Source organism: Elephantulus edwardii, unplaced genomic scaffold, assembly GCF_000299155.1.
Source record: "Elephantulus edwardii isolate Elephantulus edwardi_28Jun2011 unplaced genomic scaffold, EleEdw1.0 scaffold00038, whole genome shotgun sequence".
Taxonomy (NCBI): Eukaryota; Metazoa; Chordata; class Mammalia; order Macroscelidea; family Macroscelididae; genus Elephantulus; species Elephantulus edwardii.
Window position 1 is genome coordinate 2,281,012 of NW_006399788.1, and position 11,953 is coordinate 2,292,964.

At 41.9% G+C, this 11,953-nt stretch overlaps 1 protein-coding gene across 1 annotated transcript in view; it reads right to left on the minus strand.

Annotated features, from left to right (window-relative positions):
- Positions 1-2,703: 2,703 nt before the first annotated feature.
- Positions 2,704-11,953, minus strand: part of SLC18A1 (solute carrier family 18 (vesicular monoamine transporter), member 1) — a 46,545-nt gene continuing 37,295 nt past the window's right edge. Inside the window, exons 10-15 of the mRNA XM_006884899.1 lie at positions 7,204-7,282; positions 6,001-6,052; positions 4,482-4,545; positions 4,053-4,172; positions 3,699-3,832; positions 2,704-2,883 (exon numbers count right to left, since the gene is read on the minus strand). Coding sequence (XP_006884961.1) covers positions 2,704-2,883; positions 3,699-3,832; positions 4,053-4,172; positions 4,482-4,545; positions 6,001-6,052; positions 7,204-7,282 — 629 coding nt within the window. The remainder of the gene's footprint in view (positions 2,884-3,698; positions 3,833-4,052; positions 4,173-4,481; positions 4,546-6,000; positions 6,053-7,203; positions 7,283-11,953) is intronic.

An 11,953-nucleotide genomic window follows, 5' to 3' on the forward strand; every position in this document is an offset into this window, starting at 1 on the left:
AAGTCTGGGAAGATTCCATCTTTTTCTATTTTCTGAAATATGGTGTTGGAAGGCTGGAGGGTCAGTGAACTAGAGGAAGACCCTTAGCCAGTGGATTGAGACAAGGACTGCTGCAATGGGCTCTTGTGTGTAAGGAAGGGTGGTAATTGTGCAGGACAGAACAGGCTTCAGATCTTTTGTTCATAGGGCCTCAGCAGCATCTGGCTCACTCTTGTTTAGTTGTAGTTTTATTCCTAGCAGTTACCATCACCTGTGAATGTGAGAGAAGTTTTCTAAGCATTCTCCTGTTATCTTTGTGAAGATATTGAGGAAAACTGATACTATTTTGTTTTTATGGGACTTTAAAAATATTCTTCTGTATTCAAAGATGAATTTCATTGGGAAAGTTTGCTGTCAGAGACCTCTCCAAAGTACTGAAGAGCAATGATGTCAGTCTGGAGATGAAGGTACACCTGACCCAGACCATAGTCTTTGTAATTACTTGCTATGGATCAGAAAGCTTGACAATGACTAGGAATGATAGGAGAATTGATGCCTTTAGGCTGTGGTGCTGGAGAAGAGAATTGACTATACCACGGACTTCTAGAAGAACAAACAGGTTCATCCTAGAGAGGGTGAGACTAGGCTGTTTCTTGGAGGTAAGTATTCTGAAGCTTCGTCTGACATATTTTGGACACGTTGCAAGGCAGAACCAGTCCTTAGAAAGAGATGTCATGCTTGGGAGGGTGGAAGGACAGCACAAGAGAGGAAGACTCTTGATGAGATGGATTGATTCAGTGACTGGGGTAATGGGGACAGGATAGAACAGGGTTTAGAGTTGTTGTACACAGGGTCATTATGAGTTGCATAAATCCTATGCTGTGTACTCCCATACCTCCCAACCCACCCTATCCCAAACCCACTTTTTAAATAAAAGTTTTAGTGGCAGTCCTCTCATTTTGCCTTTTTACTTAAAGCTCATATATTTTTATAATTTTCTGATTTTCTCCACAGTTTCCTTTAAATCTAAGACAAATGTCAACCTGACTACATGATGATAAATGTACATCATGTTTTGCCAGTAAAATCCAGTTAATATCAAACCTCTGAAGACATATGTGAGGCAGTGATAGCGCAGAGGTAAAATTCACGCAGGAGACCTGAGGTTGATTCCCAAACAATGCATTTTATGTACAGTCACGCGATGGAGGCTTGTGTGTCACTAGAATGTTGAGCATCAGTTTTCAGATTAAGACAGACTAGAAAGAAAAGCCCAGCAACTTACTTCTAAAAATAAGACGCCAGTGAAAACTGCATGGATCACAACAATAAGACCTGCACCTTAGCTTGGCGATGTCACAGGACCTGGCAGGATGTTGTTGTATGAGGAAGTGTAGAGGCAATGTGAGCTGAGGTTGACATGATAGCAGCTAACAACAACAGAGCAGCAGTAAAACCATAATCATAAATCAGGTAACCTAGGTGATAAGGATTTGTGACAAGGTGTAGCTTAGGGTATCAGACAATTGGGGGTTTGTGTGGAACCCACAAAAGAATATCATTCCAGAGTGAAGCCTGAGCTCTCTTGTCTGACATCCAGGACCCCCACAGTGTGACCCTGTGTGTCTTTCCATTTCTGCCTCAGCTTCCCACTCCGTCTCTACCATTGTTCCCCACATCAACTCTGCACCCTCCTGCGTCCTTGTTCCAGAAAACACAGTACATGCCCATCTGTAGCACTGATAATTTTGACAATGAACGCATCTTGTCTTTCATGGGAAGCTCCTTAAGGGTGGAGATCATGTCTGCCAGCTCTTTGAAATCCTATCAATGAAAAACAGCCGTTTCAAAAGGTTAGCTGTTTCAAAATATTTATATTGCCTACCGTCTTTATCCACACACTCCTTTACCAGAAAAAAGCACCTAGGATGCCACTGATGTTTGATTTCGGTAACAGCTTACTCATTAGCAAGTATGAACAATGCCTTATTCAACCCTCATGTTATGAAATTCATCGATGAAATCTCAAAGCAGTTTGCCTTCACTTTTCCCATGAAATTTTGGGGTAAATAGATTGTTTCTCCTGACCTTTTCTGATGTATTTCTAAGAGTCTACTGGGTTTGGGAAAGGTAGAAACTCACAAAAGTGGCAAGAACGACAGTAATTCAAACACAAGAGACACAGCCACATTTTCCCCTTCCGTGTGGCACTGAAAAAAATAGAAAGGCCCAATTAACTGAGGGCAAAGGCACTCTTAACTCACAGAAAAGCTACTCAGCTTATAAAAGCCAAGCCAAAAATAAATTCATTAATTAAAATTGGCAATTTGGCAGCAGTACAATGTTGAGGACACTTTCTCAACTCAGCTGGGAAAACACGGAGAGGAACCTGTCAAGTTTCAGAAGACAAAGCCCTAATAATCTGTTTGGGATGTGCCGTAAAACAGCAGATAAAAAGAGGCTTGTCAGTGGCCCTGCTGGTTTCAGAGGCACAGGGTGCTCCCCGCCATCTCCAGGAAATGAGTCATGCCCTGCAGAACCCATCACAGCTAAGGTTTAATCAGCTTCACAGCCTCCTGGCCTCCCACAGAAGACAGGCCTCAAAGTGGAGAGCACAGAACACAGGTGAGGAGGGAAGCGAGCCAGGAATGGTACCCACGGGACAAATAGGTGGTTCCCAGGGGAGAGTGCAGGGGCCGGGTGAGCAGACCCGGGTGATCAGATTCAGCGCAGAGGTGTCATAAAGTCAGAGCCTTCCACGTGCCAAGGCTCAGGGGCCAGCCTCTGCTGCAACTCCTCACTGCCAGTCTCCTCATTACTGTCTTCCACTCGGGGAAAGTCCAGCGCTGGCTCCTGCGTTGCATATGTCCACATTTCCATGGGGCAATCTTGGCTCAGAATTGCCTGCAGAGGAAGGCAGGAAGATAAAATACTGCACATCTCTTCCAGTCTCCAAAATTCCTATAGCTAATCCAAGTCTAGTGGGGCTCAGGAAAAACTCATCAAGTCTAGGGCATTTGTATTGTGTGCTTCTGTGCTTCCTAGGTCTATCAGTTCTCATCAGGACAATCAGCCACAAGATTTTTCATTCAATCCTATCAGTGGTAGCTGTACAAGTTAGAGCATGGTGTTTTCTGCCCTATCAGGTTTTTCTGCCTACGTTCCCTTTTGAACAGCTTCTAACTCTATCTCAAGCTCAGCTAGGTTCTCAGGGCCCTCAGGTTGCAGTAGGAGGACAGTTCCTTAGGAACTAAAACCATCTCTTTTCTATAATTGGGATTTTGTGCTTTAAAAGAGGATGACATAGGGAGCTCTGGTGGCCTAGCGGCTAAGGAGTTTTACTGTCAACTCCAAAGAGGATGACCTGCTAAGGATAATGGTGGTTGGCTTTACTGAATGAATGCAGCCAGTCTATCCAGTTATGAGTGAGTGTTTTGTGATTCATAACTTACCGGATACTACAGCAATTACAGGATGTCTATGCTCCAACTCCTTAAGTTTATCATTTTCTTTCTTTACTTAATACTCTTTTTAAAAGCCCAGTGTAAGGGAGGAGGTGGTTATGTAATGAAGGGAGGGGATCAGAAAACATGGCAAAGTCAATCCGTTATCAATAGAAAAAGAATATCAAGGAGACAGATGAAAAGGAGTGAGAAAGACAATGAAAGGAAACAGAAATATACATAAACACACATTGAGGAGAAGTCAACGCCCTTTACAACCTTTGCCTCAATGCCTTGGGGGCTCCGCAGGTAGAAACAGAGAGGAGCATAGATGATATTGATGACCCCAATGATGACCATGAGCCAAGGAAAGCCGATAGCTTGAACAATGGCACCCCCAGCAGATGGGCCTGTGAGGAAGGAATCAAATTTGCTAGTGTTTACTGGACATGTAAGACACATGCTACGGGCAACAAGAGGATCCAAAAGATGTCTCGGATCACATATCTCCAAAACTTTGCCTCCTAGTAATCAGCTTCCTGGTTACACAGTCAACTACTACAAAATCGTTAAAGGAGGTTAGGGTGCTAGGTCTAAATACCCTCCCTCTCCCACCTGCCTTCATCATACCTATTGCAAAACCCATGCAAAAAGCTACATCAGCAATGGCATAGACACTTCCATACACCGAGGTGTGACGCAGGTCGACCAGTTGTCCCATGATGGGCATCATCGAGGAATCCACCATGCCTGCAGCCAGAGCAAACAGGACATAGTCAGACAGCTCATCCACTTTCCTATCTACAGCATCCTGCTTTCTAGTCTTCCTTCATGGATTTTTCCTTTGCCTGTGGCCTTCTTTCTATGCAAGGACATTCAATTCAAGTAGTAATTATAAAGACTGTCTCCCCACATCCCACCTAATCGCATCCCTGCTCCTTCTACTTTCCACCCACTTCCCTCAAATGAAAAGAAGAAAAAAAGAATATGATCCGAAATGAAGCATGTGACCCCCAAAACAATCGGAAATTTCTCATTTTCCTAAAGGACACTTCTTACCAATGGCAAAGCCAACCCCAGCAACAGGACCAATAAGACCAGAAATACTGTGTGCCAATGGAACCTGCAGAGGGAAGAAATAAAACGTGATCAGGAGTACAGTTGGGCCATGAGGGAGGCTGTGATCAAGTGACCCTCATTTGAAATGCACTTGAAGCATTACACTTTCTCCATAAAGAAGAGCCTCAATCTCCAAGTAAAAGATATAAAAGCAAGGTTTAGACCACTGCTAATTGAGTTAAAGTCCCAAGATCAAGTATGGATCTCAAATGCTGTTATATCATAGCAATGGGCCCTTTCGGGTGCATAGATTCTTCTCTTTCTCAACCTCATCCCCACCTCAAACTCAGAAACACACTTTTGTCCTCAATCTTCATGGAGTGAAATTACTTCTCTTTTCCATTAGTAATTCAATCCAAAGGTTTCATTTAACCTCCTAACATTGTTGCTGGTGGAACAAGAAGATGGAAAACATGGGCCAGTAACCAGTTAACACAAAAGCTTGAAGAGCAGGAAGGGGGAGCATTTTGTAAGTCTGTGGACTTTTTTCTCATCTTCCCAAGCTCACACTGGGGCTCTCTGTCAAGATTTTACTAGTTCCTTGCCTCTGTCCCTGGTCATTTGCCCTTTGTGCCAGCCCAGCACACTCCCTGGGCCTTGGGTTTCTTCTGGATATCACCAATTCTCAACATTTCAAAATATTGTTTACACATTGGCTAATAACAATTTCATGTGTAGCTTTTTCAAAGGGGTATTTATATTTTATCAAAGATTCACTCTGGGCTCACCGTGAGCCAGACCAGGTTTGTGTGGATTAATCTCAAGAACCAAGTCAGATGGATATTATTAGAATCCTCCCAAAATGAAGAGGATAATGAGAATCAGAAGAGAAAACAAGAGCTCAGAATGCCAAAGGAGGGACTCTTGAAAATGGAAATGCCCTTCTTACAGTCTTATTTTCTTAAATATTCTGATGCGAGAGACAAATGCACAGATCCATTGGTAGATATGTTGGTGATAATGTGGGCCATTATTTGGGTCACATGAGTAAGTAAAGGAACTATGGTGGCTATGCTACTTACCCAAAGACAGGTGGTTCAAATCCACCAGCTCCTCCATGGGATAAAGATGGGCAAAGACCCTCCAGCTCAATGGCCCACACCACCACCAACACAAGTAAATGAAGTCTCCAGATGCAGTTTTGCTGCCCCAGTATTAGATTACATATACCTCCATGTGATCGCATATCTGCCTATACTTATTGCAGAGTTGTGGCTTCGGAGCCCATTACTCCTCTCCTTCACCCCCTTCTCCCCTCAACAGGAGACCAACTTCACCACCATCTCCCTAAATAATAACCCTAAAACACAAAGAAATAGCCCGACAGTTGTTGCCAAATTAACCCTCTGCTCATTTTTTAAAGTTGTTCTTACTTATCTGTGCCTCTTGTCTCTCTTCCCTCTCTTATTACTTCTCCTCCACACACAGCCCCTTTTAAATTAGCTCCTATTATACTCACAAAGAGCAAACTGGTACCTACGACTATCATCCCAACTAGAGTGCACAGCCACCTGGAAGAAAAAAGGTATCATCAATCAATGCCGTGGGTGATTCCTCCCACCTGCTACCCCATGACCATCAGCACTGCTCAATCCTATCTCAACCCCAAATCGGGAACCCCTTACAGCCTGAAAAGAGGAGCTCAACTCTACACATCCAGTTTGTCCCTGAGTTTATCTCTCTTTCTTTTGTTTCTCGGCCCTTCATTTGACTCCCTATTTCTTTACATAGGTACTCACAGGCTTGAAAGAGGAATCTCAAAGATACTTGACTCATGGGTATAACTAGACAACTTAATTTCTATATTTTTGCCCCAATCTTGCTATCTCCAACCTATTTATATTTTGTTTTCTTCAAGGTCCATTTGAAAATCCATAAGAATACCATTTAAAAAAAAAGAGAGTACAAATTTCCTTTTAGATCTCCTAACAATTGTTTTAGATAGCTCAGGTGGTTTAATGGTAAGAAACTATACTGCCAACCCAAAGGCATGTGGTTCGAATCCACCATTTGTTCTACAGAAGAAAGAAAGACAATCTCCTCTTTGATTTACTGTCTCTGAATACCTTCTGGAAGGTCAACTATGAGTCAGTTCCAACTTCATGGTACACATCAACAATAACAACTGCAATTGGTTTTAAACTTTAAAAATTAAAAAGTCTGAAAACTGAAAATGAGAACAGAGCTAACCATTTGATTGAAGTAAAGAAAAAAAATCCATACTTACAACTTCAGCCCTTTCTTCATGTCCACCCCTCCCCCCCCTTGGTTGCCTCTAAGGCACTTCTGTGCAGTAAACAAGGATTCCAGGGACAGTTTTACAAGCACTGCCCATTCCCAATGTCCTATGATACATTTGTTTGTTTTCCATAGCTCTTTCCTATGAAATTATTTTTTATCTTTACTTGTATGAAAACATCTAGATAGAAAATGTTGTTACATATACATCCAAACAGCTCAGAACCCCCTTTTTTGATACTTCCTTCACCATCTACTCACTCCCACCCCAACATCCCCAGCATACAGCTACTATCAATGTACACTTGTACTAGATTTTTAATCTCAGAGATGCTGCTTTTCATCTTTACTCCAGGAATAACCTCAAAGGCCTCGCTCATCTTATATTCTATGACCTCCTCTGTTCCCCAGGCTACATACATACCGGCCTATCTTGTTAGCCAAGACACCAAAGAAGTTGGTGCAAATGAGGTAGGACACACTGCCAGGCAAGAAAGCCAGACCTGTAAAAGTACACAGTTCTCACCTTTAGGACATGCACAATAACATCTGTCTTCTACAAGACTGTCAAGCCCCCATGTTACTCTCAAGGGTTCCCAAGCCACATATGTTTTGTTATCCTTATCCTCAAGCAGTTGTCACATGGCTCACGTCTATGCTTTGCTCAGGGGCAAGCCTTAATAAACTTCAATACATTAATATGCTTCTAACTGCCCCACCTTAAGCTTCCTGATGGCTGGCCCTAATGATTACTTTTTCTGTACAAAATTAGGAAAATATGGTGGCAAGATGCTGCACTGCAATCCCAAAGGCAGGTGGTTAGAGTCCATCAGATGCTCCACAGGAGAAGGATGGGCAATCTCCTCCTTGCAGTATCTTGATCTGTACAAAATATCAGTTTTAGATAAATATTTACTTCTTGGGAAGTAAAATACCTGTCCTGCTATATACCAGATCTCTCTAAAGTGCTAAAGAGCAATGATATCTGTTTAAATATGGTGCCCCTGATCTAAGCCATGCTCTTTTCCATTACATCCTATGCATCTGAAACTTGGACAATGAGTAAGGTTGACAGAGGACTTGATGCCTTTGAATTGTGGTGTTAGAGAGTGCTGAATATACCGTGAACTGCCAAAAGAACAAACAAGTCAGTCTTAGAGGAAATGCAACCAGGGTGTTCCTAAGAGACAAGAATCATAAAGCTTGGTGTCATGTAATTTTGAACATGTTGTCAGGAGGAGTCAGCCCTTGGAAAATCAGAGAAAAGATGGAGGGTCAGCAAAAGAGAGGAAGACTCTTAACAAGACTGCTTAACCCACTGACTGTAATAGCAAACTTGAATGCAGCAGAGAGTGTGAGGATGGTGCAGGATAGGACAAAGATTCTACATGCAGTTCATAGGGTTTCTATGAGTTGCAATCAAAATAATGGCACCTAACAACAACAATATCTACCAGCTCTGTGACCTTGGAAAAATCACTAAATAACTCTAAGTTTTTGTTTTTAAAACCGGGAAAAGCAAAACTATTATGTATGATAATGAACGAAGCTCAGAGGAGCTGTGGGAAGATATTAAGAATATCATCCATGAAGAATGCAAAAGGTCATTTACAAAGAAGGAGAAAGAAGAAAAGACAAAAATAGATGTCAGGAGAGACTCTGAATATTGCACTGGAGTGCTGAAAAACCAAAGCAAAGGGAAGAAATTAACAAGTTAAGGAGCTAAATAGAAGGTTTCAAAGGGCAGTACAGGAAAACGGAGCAAAGTATTATATTGAAATGTGCAAAGAACTGGAGTCCAAAAATGAAAGAGATGAACTCACTCAATCTTTCTTTTTTTTTATTTAGGTTGTTTATTTTTCATTTCAATGAACATCTACAGAGATTTTGGAATTCCATTCATTCATTGTTGCACCCTTCTCCCCGCAAAAACCCTTCCTCCCCCCCGCCCCCCCCCCCCCCCCCGTTTGCTCCTCTCCTTGAAAAGCAAAAGAAAAACTCCCTCATTGGTACACAATCCCCCCCGCACCTCCCCAAACCCCACCCCCTACCCCCAAATATAATCCACTCTGCAACCCTCATTGCATACTCCTACGATAAAAATAATGCCCTAAAATATAATACTTTTAGACTATTCTCTCCCCCATAGACTTCAATGCCGTAAACATATTTCACTCAATCTATCTTAAGCTGAAGAACCTAAAGAACAAATTCAAGTCTTGAGTAGCAATATTTAAGGATGCTATGGGCAGAAAGTTGAATGATCCAGGAAGTATTAAAAGAAGATGGGAGGAGTATACAGAATCACTGTACCAAAAACAATTGGCTGACACAAGAATTTCAGGAAACAACATATGATCAAGAGGCAATGGTGATGAAGGAGGAAGTTCAGGCTACTCTGAAGGGCTTGGAAAAAAATAAAGTTCTAGGAACTGATGGAATACCAATTGACATATTTCAACAAACAGATGCTTCCCTGGATGATATGTTCACTATGATGTGTCAAGAAATCTGGAGGACAACTAACTGGCCAACTGACTGGAAGAGACCCATATTTATTCCCATTCAAAAAAAAAAACAGGTGACCTAACAGGGTGTGGAAATTATCGAACAATATCACTCATATCACACACAAGCAAAATCCTGCTGAAAGTTATCCAGAAATGACTGAAATAGCACATTAACGGAGAACTATCAGAAATACAAGTTGGGTTTAGAAAAGGCTGTGGCACTAGAGCCATTATCATCAGTGTTAGATCAATGTTGGCAGAAAGCAAAGGGTATTAGAGGGACATCTCTCACTGTTTCATTGACTATGCAAAGACATTTGACTGTGTAGTTCACAACAAATTGTGACTAGCCTTGAGGCAAATGGAAATCCAAGAACACTCGATTGTGCTTATGTGAAACTATACTTGGACCAGGAAGCAGTCCTCAGAACAAAGCAGGGAAACACTGCATGACTCAAAATCAGCAAAGGTGTGTGTCAGGGATGCATCTTGTCTCCATACCTTTTCAATCTACACACAGAACAGATGATTTGAAAGGCTGGGCTTTCTAAGGAGGAATGTGGTATCAGGATTAGAGGAAGACTCATTAACAACCTATGTTATGCAGATGACACAAACTTACTTGCTGAAACTGAGAAGAACCTGAAGCTCTTGCTGCAGAAGGTCAAGGGCTGTAGTTTTCAATATGGATTGAAGTTCTACAGCAAGAAGACAAAGATTCTCACCACTAGGCCAATTGGCAGCAGCATGATAGATGGAAAAGAGATTGAGGTTGTTAACAATTTCAGCTTGCTTGACTCCACAATCAACACTCTTGGCACCAGCAGTCAGAAAATTTAAAAAAATGAATAGCATTAGGTAAATCCTGTGTCAGGAACCTTTCCAGAGTACTGATAAGCAATGATGTCAGTCTACAGATTAAAGTGTGCCTGGAGCCTTGAACATACTGTGGACTGCCAAGAAAGCAAAGAGTTCTGTCTTGGAGAGGGTAAAAGCTCTGTCTCACATACTTTGGGCATGTGGCCAGGAGAGACTGGTCCTTGGAAAAAGACATCTCAGAAGGGTGGAGGGATAGTGCAGGAGAGGAAGACCCCAAATGAGATGGATTGATATAATAACTAGCAATGGAGGTAGTGTGTCGGAGCCAGTGAGACTGGCTCAGGACAGGACAGGTTTCAGAGTCATTGTACTTAGGGTTGCTATAAGTTGGAATTGACTCAACAGTGCCTAACTATAACATAACATGTCAGATTACAGTGAAAAACAAATTATATAATTCAGTATTTATAAATTGAAACCCTGGCCATGTTTTCTTTTTATTTTGTAGCAGTGAATTGTTCAGAAGCAAAGATTTTGGAGTTATATAGTTCTGAGCTCAAATTGTGACTTGGCCACTTAGGAGCTCTGTGACCTTAAGCCACTTATTTCTCCTAAGTCTTATTCATTCACTCATCCTTTCATCCACCAATCCTTTCACTCATTTATTTATTTAATAAATTTTTACCCTACGTTACATGTTCTCAAAAACCTTCATTGCCATTAAGTCAGAACCAACTCGTATCTCACCTATCAAGAAAACAAAGACTCTCACCACTGCTCATATTGGCTGTCCCATGACAGTTGGAGAAGAGGTTGAGATTGCTAACAATTTCAGCTTGCTCAGTTCTACAATCAACATTCTTAGGGTCAGCATTAGGAAATCAAAAGACAAATTGCAGTAGGAAAATCTGCTGTCAGGAACTTCTCCAGAGTGCTGAAGAGCAACAACATCTGACTAGAGACTAAGGTACACCTGATCAAGGCCATGGTCTTCATAAATGTTATACATCAGAAAGCTGAACAATGATTCAGGATGACAGAAGAAGAATTGATGTCTGAGTTGTGGTGCTAGAGGAAAGCACTGAACATACCATGGACTGCCAAGAGAACAAACAGATCTCTCTTGCTGAGGGTGAAACCAAGTTGCTTTGTGGAGCAAGGATTCTGAAGCCCCATCTCACATACATTAGACATATTGCCAGAAGGAACCAATCCTTTGAGGAAGACATTATACTTAGAAGGTTGGAGGGACAGTCAGTACAGGAGAGGAAGACCATGGATAAGATGGATTGACACAGTATCAGGGGTAATGATGGTAGGTGTGTCAGAGGTAGTGACATTGATTCAGTATAGAGCAGGGTACAGAGCTATTGTGCATAGGGTCACTATAAGTCATAGTTGACTCGATAGCATGTAACAACAAAAGCAGGTTTCTAGAGGCTGTAAATCACACAAAGGAGATGTCCCATCTTTCCACTGAGGCTGGTGGGTTCAAGAGAGGTGCCACCTCTGAATTAGCAGCACAAACCCCTATGAACTAGGCCACTAGAGTTCCCTGATTATGTTTTCTAGAGACTAAATATAGGAAGGTAGATAGAAATTGACAAGGTCTTACCTCTCATGGAACACACATTCACGGGATGTGATATAGAAAGAAAACGAACAAATGGAAGAGATAATTTTAAGGAACACTAATACCTGGATTTCACCTGATGGCATGCATAGGAATCAGATCGATTACATATGTGGAAAGAACCGCTGAAGAAGCTAAATATCGGCTGTGAAAACTAGGCCAGGAGCTGATTGTGGAACAGACCACCAACTACTCATATGCAAATTCAAGCT